The 26968-nt window shown below is 41.1% G+C and overlaps 1 protein-coding gene and 1 long non-coding RNA gene across 3 annotated transcripts; both read right to left on the bottom strand.

The window, feature by feature from the left end:
• Positions 1-10027: 10027 nt before the first annotated feature.
• On the bottom strand, positions 10028-18737 carry LOC117552939. Of its 2 annotated transcripts, XR_004570053.1 has the most exons (8): positions 18436-18737; positions 17669-17738; positions 17475-17587; positions 17189-17287; positions 15429-15540; positions 11820-11977; positions 11528-11682; positions 10028-10133 (listed from the first exon to the last, which is right to left on the bottom strand). It is a non-coding gene; the product is annotated as an uncharacterized LOC117552939 (long non-coding RNA). The 2 variants fall into 2 exon arrangements; XR_004570052.1 differs by having other exon boundaries at positions 17475-17738.
• Positions 18738-22263: 3526 nt separating this feature from the next.
• Positions 22264-23964, bottom strand: LOC117552896 (coiled-coil domain-containing protein 177). The gene has a single exon (XM_034226577.1). The coding sequence runs from the start codon at positions 23962-23964 to the stop codon at positions 22264-22266; it is 1701 nt and encodes a 566-aa protein (XP_034082468.1).
• Between the last annotated feature and the right edge of the window lie 3004 nt (positions 23965-26968).

The following is a 26968-nucleotide window of genomic DNA, read 5'->3' as shown; positions in this document are numbered from 1 at the left end:
TTAAAGCAATTTACAATTTAAAGAATTGTTTATTTGTTGAATTGTAATATAACTTTCATACAAACAATGTTAGGAAACACTCCACTTGTTATGGTCCAGAAGAAATGGACACATCAGAGGCCTGTACGACGAAGCCGGATTTTCGCTTGGCGAGCTAACTTCAGGGAAAACTCTGGGTTTCCGATCCTACGACGCTTGTTCACTTCTTAGCGGGCTAGATCTCCATGGTAACTTATGCTGAACGGCTAGCCTGGGGCCTTTACTACGAAGCCGGATTTTAGTTTAGCGGGCTAATTTCAGGGAAAACTTGGGGTTTCCGGTCCTACGACGCTGGTTCTCTTTTTAGCGGGCTAGATCTCCATGGTAACTTGTGCTGAGCGGCTAACCTGCTCCGGAGCAGGTTAGGTTGCAGGCTAAGAGATCAACTCAGTGAAAGCACCGCCTGCTGACCAATCAGAGCTCTGTGTGTGGAGTTTAAAGCGATCAAGTCATATTACAGGAGAAAGAAAATACAGTTTAAACTGCCGTTGCAGGAAAGACGGCTGGCAAAAATCACCGAATGTGTGAACGTGAAAACTAATAGAATATCACCTCCCATCTTCAGAGCAATCTGACTATTATAACATTAGCGTTAAGAAAGCTTACTTAAAGTGGACCTATCATGCTATATTTGAAACATATATTGTAGGGCCATACCTATATAAAACATTTATATATTTTTTCAAAATACCAAACAGATCATGCATTTTAGCCATGCCTCATTTCGCTCTATTTGCTCTTTTCCAGCCCTGTTTTTGCAAGGGCTGATTCTGCTTTTGTGGCAGACTACAGCGCTACTTACAGGCCTGCCATATGTACTACAGCGCAGTGGTGAGCCGTGACTTTTATTGGCTCTGTGCTAGGGCTGTGCAATTAATCGTATTTTAATCGCGATTACGATTATGGTTTGCGACGATTAGGAAAACAGCATAATTGACAAAATACGATTATTTTGCTGGGTGCGCTTTCGCCCCTCCCTAAAAGCCCACTCGGCCACGTGGGAGTGACATGTGTTGTGAGTGTTCAGCGCAAGCGAAGATGTCAGAACAAGAGCAGCAACTAGTTAAAAAGAAGGGTCGCGGGGAGATTCCCAGTCGATCGCGAGATGTGTCTAAAAATAGAACAACAATATTCTGTTTTATCGTTAATGTCCTGTAACATAATGTTCCCGTGCCAGAATAATGCACTTGAACGCATCAAAGCTTTGTGATTGGCCGGCCTCACCCCATGTGTCTGGGCGTGGCTGGTGAGCAGTGCACTAGTTCGCTGACGTTGTCCGTGTCAACAGCATGGATGGTCAACAGGAGTGACAGTCCGCACACACACAAGACCACAAAGACTCCCAGTTCTGCCCAACGCTCCAAAAGGGGAGGGGCCTGAGAGCACAGCTAAATGCACAGCAGTCCATTTTCACCCGGCCCAACAACAAGAGCAAGGCTGCTACCATAGCATCTTATCGTGTCAGTCACGTTCTTGCGAAACACATGAAGTCTTTCAAAGACGGCGAAGTTGTGAAAGAAGCATTCCTGGAGGCTGCGACGCGCTTTTGGGGGACAGTAAAAAACAGTAGCATTTCAACAGGTTTTTGATAAAATCTCAAGTTAGATACCGTTATTAATCAGCTGTACGTTTTAGTTTGTTTGAATTTATTCATGATAATTATTGTACAAAATGGTATAAGAATGCAAACATTAAGATCTGTTCTGTTTAAATTGATTATAGTCTATCAGTTCAGAAACTAGTGTTGCTTGCATCCTATTTTAAAAGGCATTTCTTTTTATACTCTAATAAAATGCAACAAAAAATGGGTTTGATTCTATTAATGTTGTCTTTTTTATTGCACTGTTGCTGCAGCAGATTACTGTGTAGCTTCAGATCTGAGTTGTTTTATTAGTAAGCCTAATTTATACTTTTGTAGCAACACTATTTTTATATAATGGCAAAGAAAGGGTTCAGAGTATTTTCTTTTTTTCCTGCGTCATATGTGGCAGCACTGCCACAAGTTCCTCTTCAGAGAGGGTCTTCAGTACAGGTGGAAATAACGTCACCTGCCTGCGCTCATCTCTGAAACCAGACCATGTAAACAGGCTGGTATTTCTTGCAAAAAATCTTTAAGAGATGACATGAGCAGCCCTACCAGCATTTGCCATGGTGGCCTAAACATTTTTATTTGGTCTTAAATTGTAGTTCAACATTTATTTCCTGTTACTTCTGGACCATGACGGTGGGCCAGCCTTCAACGTTTAACTGAGTGGAATATGTTGAATATGTTTTACCAAAATGTTGGCTATGTGTTAAGGAGTTTTCAGTAGGTTGTGACAGTGCACTGCAACATATTTGATTTCATTTATTTTTGGTCTAATTTATTTTTATTTATCATATTAATATATGTTTAGTATGGTTTTGGAAGTGCGCTCCAACACATTTATTGATCTTGTTTATTGGTAAAATATTATTTGTTTTAAAGTTCAATAAATGGTCAATGAATAATCGTCAAAATAATCGTGATATCAATTATTGACCAAATAATCGTGATTATGATTTTTGCCATAATCGCACAGCCCTACTCTGTGCACAAGATGGCGTCTATCAACTTCCGGCGGCTGGGTGTGCGGCTGAGTACTTCCGGTTTGAGTACAGAGTTTTGACAGTTTGACAGATTATGTCACACCGAGAGCAAGAATGAGCGGATTTCGGAGTAAAGAAAAGTGATTGGCCTTCCAGCGTGTAAGAAAGTCGGCACTACATTGCTGTGTGCCCCTTTGTACAAATTCGTCCCGTTATCAGAATCAGAATACCGTTATTAGTCCCACACAGGGGCGGATCTACCGGGGTGGCATGGGGTGGCAACTGCCACCCTAAACAATAGCCTTGCCACCCCAGCTGCCACCCCAGTTGGCATCTTTGTTTTGAAAGAAAAGTTGTGGCTCATCGGACATTTATGAGAGAAAATCTCTAATGTCCGAGTGCAAGTGAATGCAGCACAAGACGCGAGTCTTGTAACCCCTCCCCCGGCCCTGGCGCGAGACTGGAAATATGATCGAGAAGCATTTCGGACCCAAGTAGACGGAAGGAATAATGAGGTATTTGCGATCTACAATGACAGAGAAGAGAATGTCAAGTTTGGCTGTACTCAGCATTGAATCAAAACGCACTAAAGCTTTGGATCTTAATACGTTTGTGAGGCGTTTTGCTGAACAAAATATTAATCGCCGCATTCAGCTGTAATAGACATGCCAACTTGATGCTCTGCTCACGGATGACTCGATGAGCATAACAAACTATTAAGATGATGACCTTGTATGCGTGTGTATATTTTTTTTTCTTTGAGGGGGTCTGCCCCCAAAAAACTGTTTTAAGTCCTGAGAAAGTAAAATCAGACGGTGTGTAAAACTACACTGCCCAGCCAACAGAAAGTAACCACTTTGATTTAACCAGGCCAGTAGACAAGGACTTTCCACTGGATAATAACTTACTGCAGCGATGTATATGTTTTAGCTGAATACACGTTTTTTTTTTTTAACCCTAACTGATGCAGTTAGTCACTTTTTTAATATTTGTTCTTTCTGATGTAAAGTCAAGGTTGTAACTGTATATCAATAATGATATAATTACTTGTTTTTCAAATTTGAAGGAGGGTGAGCAAGCATCTTGATGAACATTCATCATTAACTCCTCCAAAAAATATAGTTTATTCAATAATAAATGAATATGTGAATCATAAAAGGGATTGACAGCTGATAGGAATAATATGATTGTTAATAGTATCATATTCATTCAGACAAACATCGATGAGACAGTTAATGAATGTACTTATTGCAGCAGTCTTCATAGATTTGGTACCACTGCTGGTCTAAGATTGAAACAAACTCATTCAGTTATTGTTCAGTTAAAATTCATTAAATTACGTCTGCCACCTTATATATTTATATGTAAGGCTTTACTGATGTGCCACAATAATATCACCTAATGTCATTGAGTTAAAATATTAATATTGTGGCTTTCCAAGTTAACATTGATTGTAGGGGTGTAACGGTTCACAAACATTTCGGTTCGGTTCGTATCTCGGTTTTTAGGTCACGGTTCGGTTCGGTACGTTTTCGGTACAGCAGAAAAAATTATCACAAAACATTAAAACAAATATTTATTTTTTAAATTATTATTAAACTGTGAATATTCACTCAAATAAATACAAAATATAATAAAATAAACATTAAGGTGCAGCATTTCGATGAACTGAAATAATCTGTATTTGAACTGTACTGTACTAGTACCTAAGCAGCCAGCTTGACATTAGGACTTGCTTGTCATTGTATTTTCATGTTTTTTTTAAAGAAAAATTAACTTGTCCACATTGCTTGCCGAAAGGGCAGATCTGCTGGCACTAACAATGTCTCCTGCTGTGGAGAACACCCTCTCGCTAGGGACAGAGGTAGCAGATACAGCCAGGTAGCGCTTTGCTAACATGGCAACATAAGGATATTTGGCGTTTGTAATAGCTTTGGCTCGGTCTGAACTTGTTGCGAGTGGTGGAGGCTTAAATGCTAGTGGGAGTTGGGTTTGCACTTCAGTCTTTTTTCTTTTGGTACCGGTGATATTCACGTTTGGGTGATGCCTTTTCAAATGAGTGTGCAAGTTTGATGTATTGCCAGCCGCGTAACCAATGTTAGTTGAACAATCCCGACAAACAGCTTTGGTTCAGTCCACCTGTCTTTGTCCGTCATCCTTGTACGTAACTGCGAAACCAAAATGTTCCCAAACTGGAGACTTCAATGATGCTGGAGGATTTTCGAGCTCAACTTTATCTGCGTTCGCCATTTCCTCAAATTACTGACTACATTTGAACGCATCCCTTTGACCAGCTCTCATAGTATGCCTCTCGTCCAATGAAATGACTTGGTCGCTCTATGATATATATACCTAAGATTACTTCCAGAAAGTTGTTCATGTTCTCAATTTTTTACATTTAACGTTATATTCGTTCGGTACCCTTCGGTTCACACGTGTACCGAACCGAAGGGCCCGTACCGAATAATTTCAGTACGGGTACGTGTACCGTTACACTGCGATTTAAATCAGCATATACTTCTGCCAGGGGATGCCACCCCTCAAAATCTCCTGCCACCCTCTTGCCACCCCATGAATATTTGTCTAGATCCGCCCCTGGTCCCACAGAGGGGACATTTGCAGCGTTGAAGCAGGAAAGAGCCACAGACAGCTTAGTGTTGAATATCTTACATGTGTTAAAAAGTACTAAGTTATAATATAATAATATGCTAAAAAAAGTACTAAGTTATAATATAATAAACAATATGCTAAAAAAAAAGTTACATAATTTTCAAAAATACAGATAAAAAACAAATCAAATCTACAAATCAAATCCTGTAGCAGTTCTTAGGATTTAGCAGCCCGGTATATATATTACAGTTATTAAAGATGGCATATGTATATAAAGTATATATTGCACATAAAGCACATACTGCACATAGTTTGACGGTATTTAACAGCAGCAAGTTACACAATGTTATAATCGGGAGATAAGTTTCCATTCATTTCGGCAAGCCTGGGCAACAACGATTGCAACCAATTGTGTATTTCATTACAAAAAGCAGTTATACCATACTATGTTTAGGTACTAATGAATTATATCCTCAAAACAAACGCACACATAAATAGCAAAGGAAAATACATAATTTAATAAATCCACAATATGATAACATTTTACAGATTAATTTAATAAACTTTTACAAAACATAGGTTGATGTTATATCGGGGGGGAAATACATATTTAAACATTTCAATTAGTCTCTGCATATTTAAGTAATGCTAGTTTATATAACAGATGAACAGATGTACAATATCCAGAAAGTAGATGCAAAAAATATATATAATGTGTGCATTTCCAACATATCCTCTGAAAGAGTGTTAGTCGTTGAGTTGAGTAGTGAGCCATTCGTTTTTTTCGTGGTGCGATGTCTGCTGAGAAGTCCTTGTATGCCTCGCTGACTTTGAGGACATCTGGGTCTGGCAGCTCCCCCCGCACGGCCTTGTAACGTGTACTCCTTTGAACATGTTTATATGATAATTAGGACTTTAAGAAAAATTGTACACTCAGACAACAATCACAAAGTTGTAGCAGGCTACATACAATTACTTAGGACAATAGATATTACCTTACACCGCCAGCAACTGTAAACTGCTTTGGCTTAGTGGAAGTGAACACCATGTCACTCACTCTGCCTGGTTTCACACCCTATTAATTACACAAAAGAATTGTCAAATTAATTGAAAAGGTCGTTGATGCAACATACTAAATCAGCTCTTGGCATAAAGGAAATACTCATTAAACCGTGGATTGGTTGTGAACACATACTGTACTTACCATGGTTCTTGGCTTGTGCCATCGCTGCTCTGTTTCAGGGGCAGCTGAGGACAGGGGGGACAGCAGCCAGGTTGAGTGTGGAGTAGTGTGCGGTCTGGAACAGCAGTGCAACATTGTGGTTGCAGAGTGCTGTTCCAGCTACACAGGAACACTTTGCCACTGCAATCTCCACAGGTGAACAGTTCTTAAAACAAAATGTCAGACATTTTACATTTAGGACACTGCTTCAATACAACACAGACAAATGAGAAAGCTGAGAGCAGGCTGATCAGGCAAGTAATAGGTGTGGGAAAAGGCTAAACCATGTCAGGTTGTCAGTCACATCACATACACAGAAGTTCTGCTGTTTGGAATACTGTAATACTCTCTCAATGTATTATCTTATATTATAACTACATAAAATAGTAGAACATTGAACAGCTTAACATATATGTACGGTACAAAACCAGCACTGGCCCTAGGGTTGCCAACCGTCCCGTATTAGCCGGGACGTCCCGTATTGGAGCCAAAAGGGGCGTGTCCCGTACGGGACATTGTTTGTCCCGGATTCCCGGTAAAGGGAAAAATAAAATATATTTTTCTGTTTGCGCGCAATGCAGTGTGTCTGGCTGCGTGCCTGTGTGTTTGTGTGCTGTATTTGAAGGGCGCTAGGACCGCTCAGTTGATAGGGCAGGCACAATGCTCGCACATGTGTGTGTGTGTGCGTGAGATTTTCGCGGGCGCGGCATCATTGTTTGTGTGTGGCATGTCAGCCTGTTCAGTTGTGCGGGAAAATGAGCGCTGCCGGTGGAGGTGATAATGAAAGAGGAGAAGAGAGAGAGGATGTGGTTCTGGGCCCTGGCCCTTCTAAAAAGAAAATACTTGTGTCTGTTTTGGGGGGGTTTGACCCCCAAAAACATTTTCGAACCCTAGGGGCTGGCTCCCCCAAAATAATTAAATAACATAACCCTAACCTAACCCTAAAACCGAAATAAAGTAACAAAAAAAGTAACTAAATCCGCCAGAAACCCGAAAATCTTCGCGCGCGTGCACATGCATGCGCGAACGGGACACATGCATGTGTCCCGTTTTTCCATTTCTGGAAGTTAGCAACCCTAACTGGCCCATACAAATAACTGGACCCTACATGGATTATACTAACCATTCAGTAAAGAACAGCAGCCGTCACAACCAGTTTCTGGGGTTTCCATGAAAGCAGAGACGGTTTTCAACCTCTCATTAAGAATCTTTGATGAAAGCTAAGTTTGGGTTTAGCTAATGTATTTATCATTTTACACGAGAGGGTTACAAAACGAAAATAAATCTGTAGCCCCTTCATGCTACACACACATAGCTTGCTACCAGTTGATGTGAGCACATGTATTGTCACTATGTAATCTGTTGCAACCATAGTTGCAACACGTCAGCTAGCTGGGCTTATTTGAATCCTAAATCACAGGTTACCTACTCTTGCCACATCAAAACCCCAGAACATGAACCTGATTGAGGCTTTGAACCGATTAACACTTTTTATTTTCCTCCCTACTTTGAGATCGTGAGGCTTTTCATGCTTTCTCATGGACCTGTATCTATGGAATGCCATTTAAGCCAATATTAAATAAATAAATATATACATAAATAAATACATATATATATAAATATGCCTATGAAATAAATTATAAAATAAATAAATTAGGCAATAAATATGTATACATGTACACTTAAATACACATTTATTTATTTCATGGGACTTTTATTTCATAATGACACATTTATTTATTTCAAGAGACTTGTATTTCATAATGACACATTTATTTATTTCAAGAGACTTGTATTTCATAATGACACATTTATTTATTTCAAGAGACTCGTATTTCATAATGACATATTTATTTATTTCAGATGACTTGTATTTTATAATGACGCGTTTCTTTATTTCAAGAGACTCGTATTTCATAATGGCTTATTTCATGTGACTTGTATTTCATGATGAGACATTTCCATTCCTTATATGCAAATGAACGGGGCGTGGTTAGCTCACAGGTCCAGAGACCCAGACCAAAGCAACAGCACCACACTGACTACTCGAGAAGAGGAAGAAAATGGAGGAGAAGGACTATAAGGCAAACTACTAAATTCTCAGAGTCAGACATCGCATGTAATCTGATACTCTAAATTTCACCCGCCAGAAATGTTCGCTTCTTCTTCTTCGGTGTAAATTGTCCGTTGGCAAACCAGTTGACTTCTTCTTCTCCTCGGTTTTTTTGGCGGATTGCAAACAACTTTAAGGTGCATACCGCCACCTACTGTACATGAGTGTGAATCATCATATCATTCCATCTCTTAACTCATGGACGTATCTATGATCTAATCCAAAAATAAATAAATTAGGGCTGTCAAATGATTAAAAATGTTAATCAGATTAATCACAGCTTAAAAATTAATTAATGATGATTAATCACCATTCGAACTATGTCCAAAATATGTCATTTCTTTATGTATATTGTTGTGGGAATGGAAAGATAAATGAAAGAAGGCGGATATATCAATTTAACATGTTTATTGTAAAACATTTCTGTGTGTCAAAATGAAAGAGAGCACCTATCAATCATCAAACCGTGGGGTCTTAATTCATTACGTGTTGATTTCTATCAACGGGGGAGTACTTCAGGAAAGTCGACAGAGGGGGGGGGGGCGGCGGCGGCTAGTGGAGTACTTCGTGACCACAGAGTGTGAACGTTGTGATCAGCTGTTTTAGCGCAGTTCTCCAGTGAAGGGAGGGGGTCTCCCTCCGCAGCCGGTTGGCGTAGTTTTGGCACAATTCCGTTGTACAGACCGACGTTAACAGCAGCCCTGTCTGTGCACACGGAGACCGACTCTGTCGTCCGGTGATCTAACCGCCTTCTGGAAAAGCTTCACAAGTACGTCGGTACGCAAATGCGCTTTGTGACACAAGTGACGGTACGCATTTCAGATTACGCACATAACCTGCGTACCAGTTATGTGTGTTACCTGTACTACAGCTAAAGTATTCTCCGTCGGGACTTCCTGCAACAACACCACGCCGCTATCTTGATTCGGATTGGCCAGAAGACATTATCAAAGATGTTCTATTGAGAAGACGATCACTACGTGACAAAAGTTTTCAAAACCGTTTCTGGTCTTCCGTATTTCCAGACAAGTAAAGTGGCTACTGAAATCAATCTTACTAACTGCTGTCTGTGCAATTTACTCCGCGCGAGTTGGCGGACTTTATTTTGCTTACTTTAACATCATTTTTCATGGTGGGGCTAAGCCATTTCTTGGTATGGGTGTAGCCTACCCCAGCCATACCCTGTCTTTATAATCTGCTGGCATACCAGCAGACCAGCATTTATCTATCACCAGCTTATGTTAGTATTAAATATACAATGTATTCTGGTAACTATCAAAATAAAGACATTGTATAGTGTTCATAACAGTATTTTTATTTAATAAATTATACTTAATACAATAATATTACAAAAAAAACCTACATCTAAATAAATATATCATCTAAAAAAGATGCATTTGATTTAAAAATAACAAATATAATTCAAAATGTAAACAGCAACAAAGAAATTATAAACATTTTTTTTCTTTTTCTTGTTAATATCCATTATCTTCTCTGTTATGTATCTTCCGGTCTTTGCCAATCTGGCCAGCATTTCTTGGTCCTCCACGTCTTTCTCGTGCAGCCACTGCTTGAAGCAAACTGAAAATAAGAAACAACAATGTTTTAACAAATCTTATTCAATTATGTGATGATAGAACTGCAAACAGAATAGCTGTAACTTTAACAAAATAAATAACTCAGTTACCTCTAATCATTAACCCATGTTTGTATCATTGAGTTAACTGTGTGTTGCTGCTAGCATACATAATATATACCTGACGTGGAAACGTTACTCGTGGATGGGGCTACAGAGCTACTAGAAAGACAGTCGAACCCGGTGCATTCCTCCGTCTGAATGTGGAGCACTTTTGCTAAATGTTTAGACAAATAGCTTGTGTTACCGCCCTTACATGCTAAATTCTTATTGCACTATTGGCAACGAGCATTTTCCACCTCAAGACCAAGCCCCCAGGAAGTGTGCCGGACACTGAGGAAAATATTCGTTGTGTCCAAACGGCGGTACTACAATTTCCTTATCAGTCTGTGACGTCGACCGGCCCAGAAATACTTTTTCCCATTGACTAACATTGGGAAAGAGACATCTGTAACTCGGTGGATAATTTTTTTGAAACTAAATAAACTACCCAGTATGAACTATTGTATAGCCCTAGAATCATTAAGTTCTTAAAGTTGTAAAATGCACTAAAAGCCGAATCTAGATTTATTCTCTCTCTCCATTCTTTCTAGTGAGCCGAGAGTGTGTGCTCGGGGGGCGGGGCTTAAGGGGCGCATGCTCTGTGAGCGCACAAACGGGTTATTCTGCTCTGACAGCCAGGCATGACGGGTAATCTGTGACGTTTCGCTCTCTCAAAAGTTGGGCCATTTTGACTTCATGCGCCAATGAGCAGCTCTCATAGGAAAGAACGAGGCCCCTCCTCCGATGCTGTATCCAGTTCTTATTAAACATCCATGCTCAAGACGGGTAACATAACTACCCTCGGGGCGCTTAGTTCTCTCCGCCATGTGTTTGTGTGCGCACGTGTGTGTGTGTGTGTGTGTGTGTGTGTGTGTGTGTGTGTGTGTTGCATGCATGTAGCAGGTTCTGTGTGTAAACTGCCCCACCCCCTCGCACACCGACAGGGGAGAGAGATCTCGTCTGGATTGGAAAGATTTAAAATAAATCATAGACGCACTTTGTAGTCTTATTGCATATTAGAAACGGAGTTGCAGTAAGACTGCGATATAATGTTTATGTAGATATAATACATATGACATCTATTTTTTAAATGTCTCCCGTAACGATAAAAAGATTGATAACATTGGACGTTAACGGTACCACGGTCTTTAATAATTCAGCCCCGGGGCCCCGTTAATACTGGGGCTCGGTACCCATCCCTAGTTTTAATTATTACATCATCAATATTACATTTCAAATAACCAAGTACTTGGTTACCAACACAAAGCGCAAGTGGCTAGTGCTGCTAAGAACATACCTGGTGATGGTGATGATGGTGGCTCTTCGCTGCAGGATCTGGTCGATGTCCTCCTAGCAGAAGCGATTGCCTTCGTCGTTCTCGTCCATGATGGCGGCGTAGGCTCCTTTCCTCAGCAGGTCCTCGATCTCCTTCTTGGAGAACTGCTGGACCGGCTAAAGGCGACGCAGAGAGACATTTACACAAGTGGATTTAGAAAACTCTTTTTGAAAATAAACTAAGCGTACTGCAACAGCGACTGACCCAAAAATGACTTGGCATCTAGAAATATGACAGATTTTCTTTTTCTCACCCCGTTGTTGTTGCCACTCATGCTCTGCAGGACGGGACGGTCCAGCCCGAGCTTCAGACTAGCTTTATCCAGCATTTCCCTCTCATAGTTTCTAGTGATCAGACGGTACACCTCCACCGCCTTAGACTGGCCAAAACGATGACGAACCGAGCTTGAGCCTGAAATAAAAAATTAAAAGAGGGGTCAAAAGAGCATCATGTGCAGCTGCTGTTCAACGTTTTTAAGCATTAAATGGGAAAATAATATACACTTAAAGAACCGAGGGAATAAACGGAAAGACTGTTGTTGTTGTTGTAGCCCGATTGAACTATCTTTAGGACGGACAGAGCAGATATATATATATATATATATAGTAGGGGTGTAACGGTACACGTACCCGTACCGAAATTATTCGGTACGGGCCCTTCGGTTCGGTACAGGTGTGTACCGAAGTGTACCGAACGAATATAACGTTAAACGTAAACAATTGAGAACGTGAATAACTTTTTGGAAGTAATCTCAGGTGCTGCGTCGCAGCAATAGGCGCTTTCACACTGCGGTACTTTTCCCACAAAGGTTCATGTGAATTTAGTTCATGAGAACTCTTTAGTTCTCATGAACTAAGTACAGATCGCGTTCACACTGGAAAAAGTCCCTGGGGGTGGATTAGGCAAATGAAGCCGCTGACGTCACTTGTTCTTCTTCTGCTTTGGGTTTACTGGCAGGCCGCAAACCACTTCACGGCGTATACTGCCGCCCAAAGTCCCCGGCCGGAAGTCCCCGGAGTTAGGGACTGGCTTCAGTAGAAGCTGCTGGGACTCCCAGCAGCTTCTACTGAAGCCTTCTGAGTAAATCGCCAGAACGCCGACACCTCCTCATCTCCACCACTCCCATGTTTTATTTTGTGTTGCCATAAATTAGTCTCTCTGCATTTCTGCGCTGGGTTAATGCTAGTGCTAATAATGCTAATGCGAGGATAATAAAATGGCGGCTTCACAAAACTTTTTGGGAGTTTTACGGGGCGTGGTTTGCAATCCTTCCAGCCAATCAGAAATTTAGCTCTTTTCTCACAAAAGAGCCGTTCGAAAGTCCCTGCTCTCTAGCAGGGACTTTCGAGGGGGTAAAAAGGTTCACATGAACTAATTTTAGTACCGGCTCTTTTTGGTGTGAACGCGATAAAAGAGTTCACATGAACTAAGTTCACATGAACCTTTGTGGGAAAATTACCGCAGTGTGAAAGCGCCTATTCAGAGTAATTTGCTCACATTGGGTTCAACGCGTCATAGAGCGAGCAAGTCATTTCATTGGATGAGAGGCATACTATGAGAGCTGGTCAGAGGGATGCGTTCACATGTAGTCAGTAATTTGAGGAACTGTCAAAAATGAATGGCGAACGCAGATAAAGTTGAGCTCGAAAATCCTCCAGCATCATTGAAGTCTCCGGTTTGGGAACATTTTGGTTTCGCAGTTACGTACAAGGATGACGGACAAAGACAGGTGGACCGAACCAAAGCTGTTTGTCGGCATTGTTCAACTAAAATTGGTTACGCGGCTGGCAATACATCAAACTTGCACACTCTTGAAAAGGCATCACCGAACGTGAATATCACCGGTACCAAAAGAAAAAAGTGCAAACCCAAGTGCAAACCCAACTCCCAATAGCATTTAATAGTGATGGGAATTCCGGCTCTTCTTGGTGAGCCGGATCATTTGGCTCGGCTCACCAAGAAGAGCCGGCTCTTTCGGCTCCCAAACGGCTCTTCAGTTTACCACTTATTATACCTTTTAATTAAATCAAATGTAGCCCTGTTTTGACTAATGATTTATATTTGTACACATATATCACTTAAATTATTCAATACATCCTTTGTACTGAAGTATTCAAAAGTAAAAATTACATGTTTAATATAAATGATTTGCTGTGGCCAATTGTTTTCATTGCATTTACAGACCCTTGCAACTCTCTGATACCACCCAATGAATGCATTGACTTGCTTGTAGAACCACACTACACAAAACAGATAGCAACACCCATAAAAACTATTTTAAAAAAGGGGCTACTGTATCGACCTATATAAAGTATATAAATATAGTTTTTTTTTCAAAATACCAAAAAGATCCTGCATTTTAGCCATGCCTCATTTCGCTCTATTTGCTCCATCCAGCGCTGTTTTTGCAGGGGGCTGATTCTGTGAGCTGCAGCTGACCACGCCCCCCTGCAGGAGAGGGGAGCGTGCTCTGAGATCAGCTGCTGGGCTGTCAGAAGAGGGGGAGAAAAAGAGATCTCCGTCCTCCGTGTTTTATTCTTATAGAAGTAAGAAGAGAAGTAATGGGGCAGAAACCCTCCTTTTTACACAGCGGTCCAGACATAGACATCAAACGGCGACACAAATTCAGTTGCCAGTTACTTTAGCATTAGGGCAGGGATATCTAGATACTTTCCAAGGTTTGACATAATGAATTGTGCTACTTTTAAAGCAAGCAACGATGTTTTAAAATCTGTAATCAAAAACTCTAACGAAGCAGTTCCTGCCGTTGCTACGTTAGTTCAAACAGTAACAACGGACTACTTTTCTTAGCGGATGCATGTCAATTTAAATCAATACATAAAACTATTTTTTAAATCAATAAAATCATTTTCTAAATCCATAAAAGCATTTCCATTACTATTGGGAGTCATGTCGTTACTTTGTTGAGAATGTGGCCATGTAATAAGCGGGATAATGTGCACATTGCACATTGCATAAGTGCCTTCATGCCGATCTAGATCCCTCCGCAAAAATGGCTCGTTCGCGGGCGAGAGCCGGCTCCCGTTGTTCACTTAAAAGAGCCGGCTCTTTGAGCCGGCTCGTTCGCGACCGACACATCACTAGCATTTAAGCCTCCACCACTCGCAGAGAGTTCAGACCGAGCCAAAGCTATTACAAACACCAAATATCCTTATGTTGCCATGTTAGCAAAGCGCTACCTGGCTGTATCTGCTACCTCTGTCCCTAGCGAGAGGGTTTTCTCCACATCAGGAGACATTGTTAGTGCCAGCAGATCTGCCCTTTCGGCAAGCAATGTGGACAAGTACATTTTTCTTTAAAAAAACATGAAAATACAATGACAAGCAAGTCCTAATGTCAAGCTGGCTGCTTAGGTGCTAGTACAGTAGGCTGCTACAGTTCAAATACAGATTATTTCAGTTCATCGAAATGCTGCACCTTAATGTTCATTTTATTATATTTTGTATTTATTTGAGTGAATATTCACAGTTTAATAATAATTAAAAACCCAAAACTAATAGTTTATGTTTTGTGAGTACTAGTACAGTAAAGTTCAAATACAGATTATTTCAGTTCATCGAAATGCTGCACCTTAATGTTTATTTTATTATATTTTGTATTTATTTGAGTGAATACATTATTCACAGTTTAATAATAATAATAATAAAAAAATATATATATATGTTTTGTGAAAAAAAATTCTGCTGTACCGAAAACGTACCGAACCGAACTGTGACCAAAAAACCGAGGTACGTACCGAACCGAAATGTTTGTGAACCGTTACACCCCTAATATATATATATATATATATATATATATATATATATATATATATATATATATATATATATATATATTGTACCTGCAGGTCATTTTGAGGGTTCCAGTCAGAGTGGAATATCACACAGGTGTCTGCAGCAGTGAGGTTCACAAGCTCTTGATCAGGTGTTTGATGTGGGCTGGCATGATCCTTTCTGCAGCGATGAATAAAGAAAACAAAGAAGACATTATTAATAATAGTAACAACAATAATATTAGTATAACTATTTATATAGCACTTACACAATAATTGCAAAGTGACTCTCACAACAAAAATAAAGAACAAAACAATAAAAAAACTAATTATTATAGGAATGTTAAAATACAAATAAATGATAAACATTCTGAGAGGCCGACTAAAAAAGGTAGACTCAGACCCCGGCCACACGAGGACGAAAACGGCTAAACGCATAGGATTAACGCAAACGCAATCGCAAACAAGCTTCCGTCCACATGCAATAGTTATCCGGATAGTGTCTGCTCACACGAGACCGCTCCGTTTAGCTCCAACCGCTGGAGAAGCTGCAGTACATATGCAGGAGCATGTACGTGGCGCTGTAACTTCCTCCACAAAAGCAGCGAAGAAGCATGGTTGTCATGGTTGCCCTTCTGTTTATTCTCCGCGGTGGGGGCCGAGGGAACCGGGCAGAGTTTTTCGCCAGTCAACGTGTATTAAAGTTGAAACCTTCCGACAAAATTATAAAAGTGCCGGTCAAAGGTCTTCTTTGTTATTTATTGAGCTTTAAAACAAATGAATAACGACTCTATATAATATAATAATACAAATACACGGAGCCTCTCTTTTTCCTCCCTCTCTTCGGACAGCGTCAGTGTCTGTTTCATGCAGCAGCTGATCCAGTAATGAGTGACCCGGCCGACAGTAAAAATAAACATATTTATAACTAGTTTAGGTAGTTTGAGAGGTGTCTCCGTCCTGTCAGATTAGACTTCACTCGCGTTTATGTCCATATCGAGAGAAAGATAAATAATCTGAATTCAGTGTGCAGTTTACTTTGACGCGGGGGTGAGCAGCAGAGGTGGGGAGAGGCGGGGCTATTGCGCAATCATTATCAGAAAATGATCGCTGAAGCTGCAGTACATATCCACAAAAGCAGCGAGTAAGATCCCCCCGGATGTGTAAGTCTGCTGTAGATGTTGCACAAAGAACTGTAGCATGGTCAGTAGCGTCCGGAGCACGATAGCAACTCTGTGATCCGCCATTGTTGTTGTTGTTGGTGGCGAAACACATCAGCAATGGCGCGGGGTACGCGGAGGTGAGCAGCAGAGGTGGGGAGAGGCGGGGCTATTGCGCAATCATTATCAGAAAATGATCGTATAGGGCGTACACACGGAGCTGTTTGACCCCCCAGAGCGTTGCGTATGCCGTTCTATCCACCTTGGGACCCGTTATCGTTTCCTCAGTCGTTTAGTGCCGTATGCGGTCGTCCTCGTGTGGCCGAATGGTCTATATGACACTAAACAGTAACGCAAACGGCCGTTTTTGTCCTCGTGTGGCTGCAGCCTCAATGGCTCTTGATGACATCAATGAGCAGTCCCAAAACATGCTGCTGTATAAAAAGAAATAGGTCCAGATTTCTTCTATTTAGTGTTGGATGATTTGTTGTATTGATTGCTGATGGATGTTAAGATATGTTTTACAATTATAACAAAAAGATTATTGTAATTGGAATCAAAACGTTTACAAATCGTAGTTTTAATAAAATGACTAGCAATATAGGATTTATTCAACAGCGGTAAAGTATTAAGTTACTAAATTAACGTACACTGAACTGTAAAACTTACCACTATTTAGGAAAGGACCTGATCAGAAGGATTGACTAGTAAGACAGCAAAGAGGCGGAGGAGGTCTCTGTCATGTACAACCATTGGTAGATGTTACACCTGAAAGAAAGATAAGGAAATAAGATAACACAGGAGGACAAACATCTTCTTAAGTAAAAGACCAAATCATGTCAAGCTTTAACTTGAGGCTGTTTTTTCAGTCTTTACAATGCACAGTTGGAAATTACATTCCAAAAGCTAAATTCAAACTCAACACCATAAATAACTGGGTAGCAAAGTGCTTTACCTGATAGGACACGTTCCACATGGAGCAGCAACCATCCGGCTGGGCCGTATGCTGCATATCATCTCCTCCCTCTCCACTGTTTCCAGTAGATCTCTACTGCCTGTCCAATAAAACTGAAATGCCCCAAAACAATCATATTTCAAAAGTTAAAAACAATAACTTGCTTTTGGCATTCAAATGTATTATAATCTCACCTTTTTCCTGGATGTCAGGAAGGCGTTCCCTTCAAGTCCGCAACCTGTCATAGGAGTTCAAATGCAAAGCCTGAAAGATGACAAGAGCGGGAGACTTACATGTTACAAAATAAGTAATACCAGAGCAGTGTTTAGGACATGCAGAGAACAGATCAAATCCCCTGACAGGCTCACACACTTTGGTGATGTCCTCATCTGATAATGATGTTTCATTTTTAGCAGCAAAGTAACATTACTCAAGGTATATGTTGGACCCAACTCATGTACAGTATGTTTTGCATCTCCTCAACAATGGTCTGTATAGTTGAGTAGAAACAAACTGTCCCTACAGTTTCAGGTAGATTAACAAAGAAAAGTGTGCAATGAAGCACAAAACCCCTCTTTGTATTAAGCTAGCTGCCACAAAAAGTACAGCTTAACATGCTAACCTGGTGGAGTTAGCTAACGTTAGCTAACTTCATGTCCAACACAAAACCTCTAACGTGCATTACATTGACGATTTTAAACACAACTTAACTCTCTCAACTTGTAAAATAACGTTAATTGAACATACCCTTAAATAACTACATCACGTTTTTCAGGGGCAACACAAACTGCAGAAAACGTTAGCTGCTAACTGTTGTTAGCTAAGACAGCTAGCTCGTAACGATAGCCTCCTAGCAAACGTAAGGTTACGTTAACATTAACTTAACGTTGTAAGAAAGCAAAACGAACCTTCGAGACATATTTTACTCTCAGACTGGGTGTAATTGTGTAGCGTTGCTTACCTCCAGAAGGACTTTTAGCTGTTTCCCAGTAGAGACTAGAGAGAGCTGTCAGAGCGGTTGCTCTCAGAAGAGCAGCATTGGGCGGACCAGATAAGACCAGATAAGAACCAGTTAAGTCTTGGAGCCCACCGACGTCTTCCATGTTGTTATTTTCATTTAGTAGTTTGCCTTATAGTCCTTCTCCTCCATTTTCTTCCTCTTCTCGAGTAGTCAGTGTGGTGCTGTTGCTTTGGTCTGGGTCTCTGGACCTGTGAGCTAACCACGCCCCGTTCATTTGCATATAAGGAATGGAAATGTCTCATCATGAAATACAAGTCACATGAAATAAGCCATTATGAAATACGAGTCTCTTGAAATAAAGAAACGCGTCATTATGAAATACAAGTCATCTGAAATAAATAAATATGTCATTATGAAATACGAGTCTCTTGAAATAAATAAATGTGTCATTATGAAATACAAGTCTCTTGAAATAAATAAACGTGTCATTATGAAATACAAGTCTCTTGAAATAAATAAATGTGTCATTATGAAATAAAAGTCCAATGAAATAAATAAATGTGTATTTAAATGTACATGTATACATATTTATTGCCTAATTTATTTATTTTATAATTTATTTCATAGGCATATTTATATATATAGTTATTTATTTAATTATTTATGTATATATTTATTTATTTAATATTGGCTTAAATGGCATTCCATATGTAACATTCCTGATGCTCACTCTTCCTGAAGGTAGATCTTTGTTTGAAACTGGGGAATTGGATATCATTCATGTTATCCAAAAAAACGTAATAGTACATCATTAAAACGCTTTACACTGTATCAAGACTGTCAATTTGTCAAAGTTAGCCAGTAACTACAGCTTTGTTTGTCACTTACCTTCATAATTGTCGACGTAGCTGGATATGTAGCTACATCTTGAACCCCTTTTCTCTTTTGCTCCTCGGGGCTGAGGCTGCCGCTTGTACCAGCCGATGTACATCACTGATGTTAACCTTCGGTAGGTCTTGGAGACATCGAGTGTAAAATAGTGCCTATATAATATCTATACGCTATCTCTCTCGCTATCTATACTCTATCTATCGCTCTTCCCTCTACCGCTCTACTGTAGACCGGAAGTTTACAACCGCACACCCAGCCGCCGGAAGTTGATAGACGCCATCTTGTGCACAGAGCCAATACCTAGGCCCTCTGACCTAGACGGCCTATCGATTAGATTTATGATTCGAAAAATAATAAAAGTAGGGTAAACATGATGTGGATATTATCCGGCTGAACAAAACGTGCATTTATCTAACAGGTTCGTTCCACAGACCTTATTTCGAGCTATTTTCCAAAATCCTATGGAGAAATCCCATTGCTTTTTTGTCGAGGGAACCCGAGCGCAGCTTTGTTCCGGGTTTTAGGACGCGTCACTGCACCACTTTATACACATGTATAAACTTCACAGCGGGCGGAACTTGTCATAAAGTCCGCGAAAATAAAGCCCACCCATTTAGAGGGAAGATATGATTGGTCAATTGTACTGTCATTTGACATTACTCTCTCATTGAGTTACTATAGCGGGCCCTCTGTCAATGTAGAGAGGGACCAACAAGCTCTCCCGTCTTCACATTAACTCGCAGAGACGGCATTTAACTCTTCACATTCCAACAGAAACTGAACAGGCCGATTCAAAGGATTTATTTCTTTGGAAATGTTATTTTAAATACAATTAAATCAAGTTATTTTGGTAAAACTAATGAAAAATGTAACAAAAAAAAATGTAATAATAATATATATTTTTTTAATGTTTTCAAATATTATTTTTTAGAATATCTTAGGCCCTCACAGAGGGCCTAGAGGGCCCTGACGGCTCACCACTGCTACAGCGTCTCCAGCGCTTTCGAGTGGTCTCTCATTCCCCTCATAGATGAGTGCCCATATAGGCGTAGGCGGAGCACCCCTTTTCTGACGTCAGAAAAATTCAAATAATAATCAGCTCCGTTGCAGCCCCGTTTTTAGAGATTTAGGTATGGAGGAAAAGAGAGGGTTGTGTTTTCTGACACTTGGTGAGTTCCCTGACACACCGGGGACATATATTCATCTATAAAAGACGTACAAAAGTGCATTTTGCATGATAGGTCCCCTTTAAATATCTGCCACAACGTAAGTAACCGGATCAAAGTAACATTACGTACAGTCCGCGCCGCGGCACTGTGAGTGCAGACTTCGATGTGCCCCATTATCATTCATATCACATCATAATGTATCATATATGTCCTGATCTGAGTCAGCTTCTTGAGCCGTATCTGGCCGTGCAACACTTACAGTGGCACATACTGTATGCAGAAGTATTATTTTAAGCAACACATTAAGTTGACGAAACACTCGAGTCAAATGTAATTAAAGTCAGATCCACTCGTGTCTTAGACGTGGCAGTGATATCATAAACCTGTTAATGTACGCATTCAAACACTTTTTCTTTTACCAGCTGTATTCACCTTGCAGGTGCAGCTATGTGGCTTTGATCCTGGACAAAGTGTTTAAGTCATGGATGTTTAAAGTTGAACGTCTTCATATTTGTCTAATATTATAGTTGACTTTTCATTCAGGAAGTATGATGCGCTGCGATGTCAGTACGCTTGTCCATGTTTGTGATTGGTCGAATGCTCCAAATACCATCCCTTTCATGTGAACGCACCCTACAAACACTGTAGGGTGGTAATACATGTTGTCATGCTGGATCACTCAAAACAAACTGCTTGATTTGAGGAGGTGTTGGAACAATAAACCATCACGTGCAGTATATAAGCTAAGCAAAAAATGACATGCTGTGGCTCACAGAGCATGTTTTTGTTCCTATAGAGAAGCTGGATATACATTAAAGCAATGGGATCTAAAATGATTCACAAGATACAACATAAAGAGAACAAATATTGTATCATACTTTTCTCAAGTTGTGACTTTTATACATTATTTGGTTATATTTGAAAAGCTAAAACCAGTCTGGTTGAGTTTTTACATCTCATAGATATATGCAGCCTGACATGGGGGGGTTACAACAAGCTTTATTTCATAGGGTCAAAATACAAAATAATACCACTGAGAAGTTCGGTCATTAGGGAGGGACTCAGAGTTGAGCCGCTCCTCCTTCGCATCGAAAGGAGCCAGTTGAGGTGGTTCGGGCACCTAGTTAGGATGCCACCTGGGCGCCTCCCTAGGGAGGTGTTCCAGGCACGTCCAGCTGGGAAGAGACCAAGGGGTAGACCTAGGACCAGGTGGAGGGATTATATCTCTTCGCTGGCCTGGGAGCGCCTTGGGATCCCCCAGTCAGAGCTGGTTGATGTCGCCAGGGAAAAGAAAGTTTGGGGCTCTCTGCTGGAACTGCTACCCCCGCGACCCGACCACGGATAAGCGGGAGAAGATGGATGGATGGATACCACTTCAGTAGAGCACAACTTTATTGTTAATTATGCTGATGGGGGGGTTACTACGAGGTCAGACAGAACTCCAAAGATTATTCTAAACTTTAAATATATTTAAATGTCATCGTAAACGTATACATTTATAAATATGGCACAATCTCAGGGATTTTCATCAAATTAAACTGTAAAAATAATAAACCCCTACAGCTCTGATACATGATGATCCATTGTAGCTCCTGTGCAGCACAAACACTCTCAGGTCCAACTCATTCACAAGGGTTTAGCTCATCCTCAATACACATGTATGATTGCAGGAGGGGTTTCTCTTTACATTCCTATATATTCTGTTATTTAATGCCTGAACTGTAGGCTATCAAAGCCTATGAGAGCGGCAGTTGATGTGGAGAGTCTTTCATATCTTCATGCAGCTCATGGAGGCGGTCAGCTGCGCCTCCCGGGCCATCTGATCAAACGTCCGGCTGTGTGTGTGCTGCCTCACCCTCTCCCTCATGTGAAAGGAGGCGCGGGCCAGCCTGTGCGCCTCCTCCTGAATCTGCTCCCTCTGCCTCCTCAGCCTCTCCCTCCTCACATCCTTCATGAAGATGCAGCTCTCTGTGACCTTCCTCTCCTCCTCCTCCTCCCTCTGCCTCCTCTCCCTCAGCCTAAGGTGGGAGGTCTGCCTGTGTTGGTTGTGCTGCTGCGCCTCCTCAGCCCTGCTCCTCTGCTGGGCCTCTGCGTGCAGGCCGGCTCTCTCCAAGCGACGCTGACTCAGCTGAACCAGGATCTGTTTGTGTGTGAGCTCCTGATAGCTCTGCAGCTTGGCCCTCAGCTGCACTCTCTGAATCTGCAGCTCCTCCCGGACTGCCCTCTCCTGCACGTCCCTCACCCGAGCATCCACAGCATGGGCATGTTTCTCGCAAGATAATCTCATCTTCATCTCAAACGTGCTCCTCATCTGCTCCACCTCTTCCACCCCCTGCTGCTCCGTCTTCTGTTTCAGCAGGATGTGTCGAAGCAGCTCCCTGCGGTTCCCCTCCTGCAGCCTCCTCCTCTCCTCCCTCTCCTGGGACACTTTGCTCCTCCTGGCCCTCTGCTTCTTCTCTTCTGCCACATGTCTCTCCCTCTCTCTCTCCCTTTTTTCCACCTCCTCCCTTTCCCTCAGCAGCTTCTCCTGGTAGTGTTTTCGCCCCTCTGCCTCTCTGTGGGCAGCCTCTATTTTCTCCCTGTGTTGTCCCTCCACCTCCTCTTTCTGCCTCCTCCAGCGGTCCTCGTGCAGCACCACCTCCAGCTCCAGTTGTACCGCTTTCTCCTTCTCCTTACGCTCCCTTAGTCTCCTGCGGCCCTCCAGATCATCGTGCCAGCGCTGCATGCTCCGTCTCAGTTTCTTCCTCCTCTGTTTCTCTGCCTCAGCGCGTTGGGCCTCCTGCTGCCTGCGGGCCTCCTGTCGCTCCTGCTCCTCCTGCTGACAGACCTTCAGGCAGGCCTGCTCCTCCTGGTGCTTCACCAACATGAGAGCTGCTATTTTGCGATCCTTCTCTGACAGTGTGACACACATCTCCTTGTTGATGTCCCTGGTGAGCCTCTCTAGCTTCATCTCAGTGGCTGGAGTGTATCTGAGGTCTCCCAGACTGACGCTGCACACTGTGCTCCTGTCTGGCTCTCTGTAAGAGGACCTGCTGGAAGATTTCCCTGTAACACACAGATCTGCATACGCGATACAGCTCAGTGTGTCTCTGTCCCTTGAGTGATCCTTCAGTTTGGAGTCAGGCACCACTTCCGGGCCGGGCACTTTGTCACTGCCCGGCCACCTGTCCCCAGCAGCCGCCCGGATAATCCTCTCCCTCTCCTCGCGACACATTTGTAAACGCTTCATTCTCTCCTTCTCGTAGGATTCGTGCACGACTCTCATGGCTTCATAGGGCACGTGATGCTGGTCAGCTACCAACTCGTTTAGCGATTTGATCAGAAGTTCAACAGGTTTGACACCGAGTCTCGTGCAGGACTCTAATGAGCGTGGACTCGTTAAGACGTAGCGACTCCGCTCCGCTTCTGCAGAGTCAAAGTTGCTCAGGTCCAAACGAAGCCCGGGAGACGTGGTCCTCAGCTCCCCCATGATAAAATAATAGTTAGATTACCTGGATAATTGTTTCAGGTGCGAACAGTGGTTTCTGCTCCCGTGCTATCCCCCCTGTAGGTGCATGCTTTCGGCTTTCCCTTGGAGAGGTCAAGCAGGGATTAGCTGCGTCTCTCCAGACAAGCGCACTACTAAACCTCAGCTGTAGGTGACACACTGAGGCAGCTCAACATTTCAAAAAGTAAATGTGAAGTTTGTTGTGGCGACTTCAATGTTCACAGTAGTGATCACACTGATAACAAGTGATCACACTGATAACAATAGAACCGTTATTGAAGAAATTATGGATTCAAGGAACATGTCTGTTTAAATAATGGCAGAGGAACATAGGAATTCATAAGAATAAGATGTCATGCCTTGATTGATTTAACATTGTTCCTTCAAATATAACAAGTTCAAGTTAATGGAAAATATACAAAAATAATATTGGTAGTGATCACTTTCCTATTATTTGTTCTATAATATAGACTGACAAAAATATCCCAGAAAGTACCCCTATAGATGCTGTTTTCAAAAGGCTCAATGGGACACACTTAAAGAGTGGTGTACTGTTTCTTTAGCAACATTAGAATGAAATGGTAATGTAGCTGAATGTACAATTGAGGTGACAGAAATTATAATGCTTCCATAGGTATACCTAAAACTATGATTACAGGAAATAAGAAAGTGGTTCATGGTGGAATGAGTGACTGTAAAAGAATGAAATTGAGGTCTCAGAAACCTGAGGAAAAATCTGAATCTAGAAAATCTGATAGAATATTAAAGAAAGAGAGCCATAGCATGCAAAATAATCAAAACAGCAGTAAGGAACACCTGGAGACAACATGTTCAGAAATAGGTAGAGAGAGAGGTGTGGGCCAGGTATGGAATATGGATAAAAACCTACGACTATACCTGTTTGATACCAGTTCTTGCAGACAACATTAATTTAGCAATGACGGATAGGGACAAAGCTAACCTTCTAGGAAATGTATTTTCCAATGTTCACAGTGGAAACCACCTCAATGAAATTCACAAACATAGGAAAGAAATATTTATAATAAATTATGAAAATATATGAATAAACGGAAGAAATTAGATCAACAATGGATTTGGAATTCAAAGAACTGAAAAGGGCTTGAAGCAAGGTTTCTGCCCCGAGGGAGGATCAACTCATACTCAGTGTTTAAACATCTGTCAAAATAAGCTTTGGAAATTGTGTTGAACCTTTTTAATAAGATATAGTTTGAAGGTAGATTACCTTATAAATGGAAGACAGCATTAATTCTCCCATTTGCTAAACCAGGAAACTTTCAGAATGCAGAGAACTAGACCAACAGCGCTGACATCACCTGTGTGTAAATGGATGGAAAAAATGATTGTCCATCCATCCATCCATCTTCTTCCGCTTATCCGTGGTCGGGTCGCGGGGGGTAGCAGTTCCAGCAGAATCAAAAAATGATTGTATACAGATTAAATTATCAGTTGGAACAAAACAAAAAACTATGGTAACACTTTATATTAAGGTACACAAATTAACCATCAACTAGTTGTTAATTAGCATGCATATTAGCAGTATAATGGCTCTCTATTAGTCATTATACAACACTTATTAATGCCGTATTCTACATGACCATATTCTACAAGTAATAAGCCATTAGTTGAGAGTTTTTCCTCAATAACCCTCTAATTAGTGCTTATTTATTGCAAGTAAGGAAGTTGTTGTACATGAGTTTTGGTCTTAATATGCGCTGCTTAATATGGGCGTAATAAGGCAGTAGTAGCACAAGAATAGTAATTCTCCCATAATAACACTTAACAAATATGATCTATTCTTATGGAACAAGACATGAAACTATAAGTGTTAATTGTGTCTAAATAACTCAAAATTAGGTATTTATATCTTATAATATGTTTTGGGGTATTGACAGTTCAGCTACCAATAGCAAGGAGATATTGACCTGTATATTTCATATTTGCACATTTATAATTTTGTAAAATGTGTACTGAAGGTTAGACCCGGGTACAGGAAGTAGGAGAACGTGAACGGAATATAATGGCAGTAGACATCCATGAGTACACTGCCACTAATTTTCCCTATGCAACCTGAAGAGTAAAAGGGTCAAGTCCGTCAGAAAGCAATGACTGTAAGTGTAAGTGTGAGCCTTACACTTACACTGTAAGGATTAGTAACATGTATTGTGTTTATGTGATGACATGTGGAGATGTTTAAACTCAATGAGAAAATGCGTTAGCATTCGCGCTAGCGTTAGCATACATGCTAGCGTTAGCCATACTAGCCTGTATACATGCTTATTGTACAGCTAGCATTAGCTATGTTTACCTTGTTTACACTAAGCGGTCCTAATGTGTTCATCTGTGTATGTTACACTTGCATGTATGAGATCATTAAGTGCCTTGTAACTTCTTTTTTTATAGTTTCACTCCGTTTGAATGTCAGTGGACTGCAAATAAGTCAATAAAGGAGCATGGCTGCTCATTCCCTGGCTCTCAAAAGAGTTTGGCTGGCTGTTTAATCTATGTTCACACTGAGACAACACAGAGAGAGAACAGTACACCTATTGTGTAAGAATATACAAGCAGGTCACACAGTATGATCACAAATACATAAACTCTGTTAAAAATCAGTTTTTATTAAAAAGTACAGGCTGCATGTGTGTTCTCAGCCTTGGAGAAACTTGACATGTTTTGGTACATGTATGTGTCTGAACCTCTCTTCAGTGGTTCAATAATAAAACAGATATTTCAACGTGTGCATACTTTGTTCATGTACTGTTGAGGTTAATTTCAGTAGTTGTGTGCTATAATGTATTTACAAAGTGTGAAGAGGAGGCAACTTTAGAATAGGGAACCTGTTCAGGTCAATTAGAGACAAACTAATAGCTTATTGGTTATGAACAAGACTTCACTTTAGAATAGGGAACATGTTCTTAGATAGAAATACCTCATTTTGAGTTGTTTAGACTTAATTAACACTTATAGT

Source organism: Gymnodraco acuticeps, unplaced genomic scaffold (assembly GCF_902827175.1).
Source record: "Gymnodraco acuticeps unplaced genomic scaffold, fGymAcu1.1, whole genome shotgun sequence".
Classification (NCBI taxonomy): Eukaryota; Metazoa; Chordata; class Actinopteri; order Perciformes; family Bathydraconidae; genus Gymnodraco; species Gymnodraco acuticeps.
Note: the sequence above shows the minus strand (reverse complement) of the source record. Positions and strands in the feature narration are given on the sequence as shown.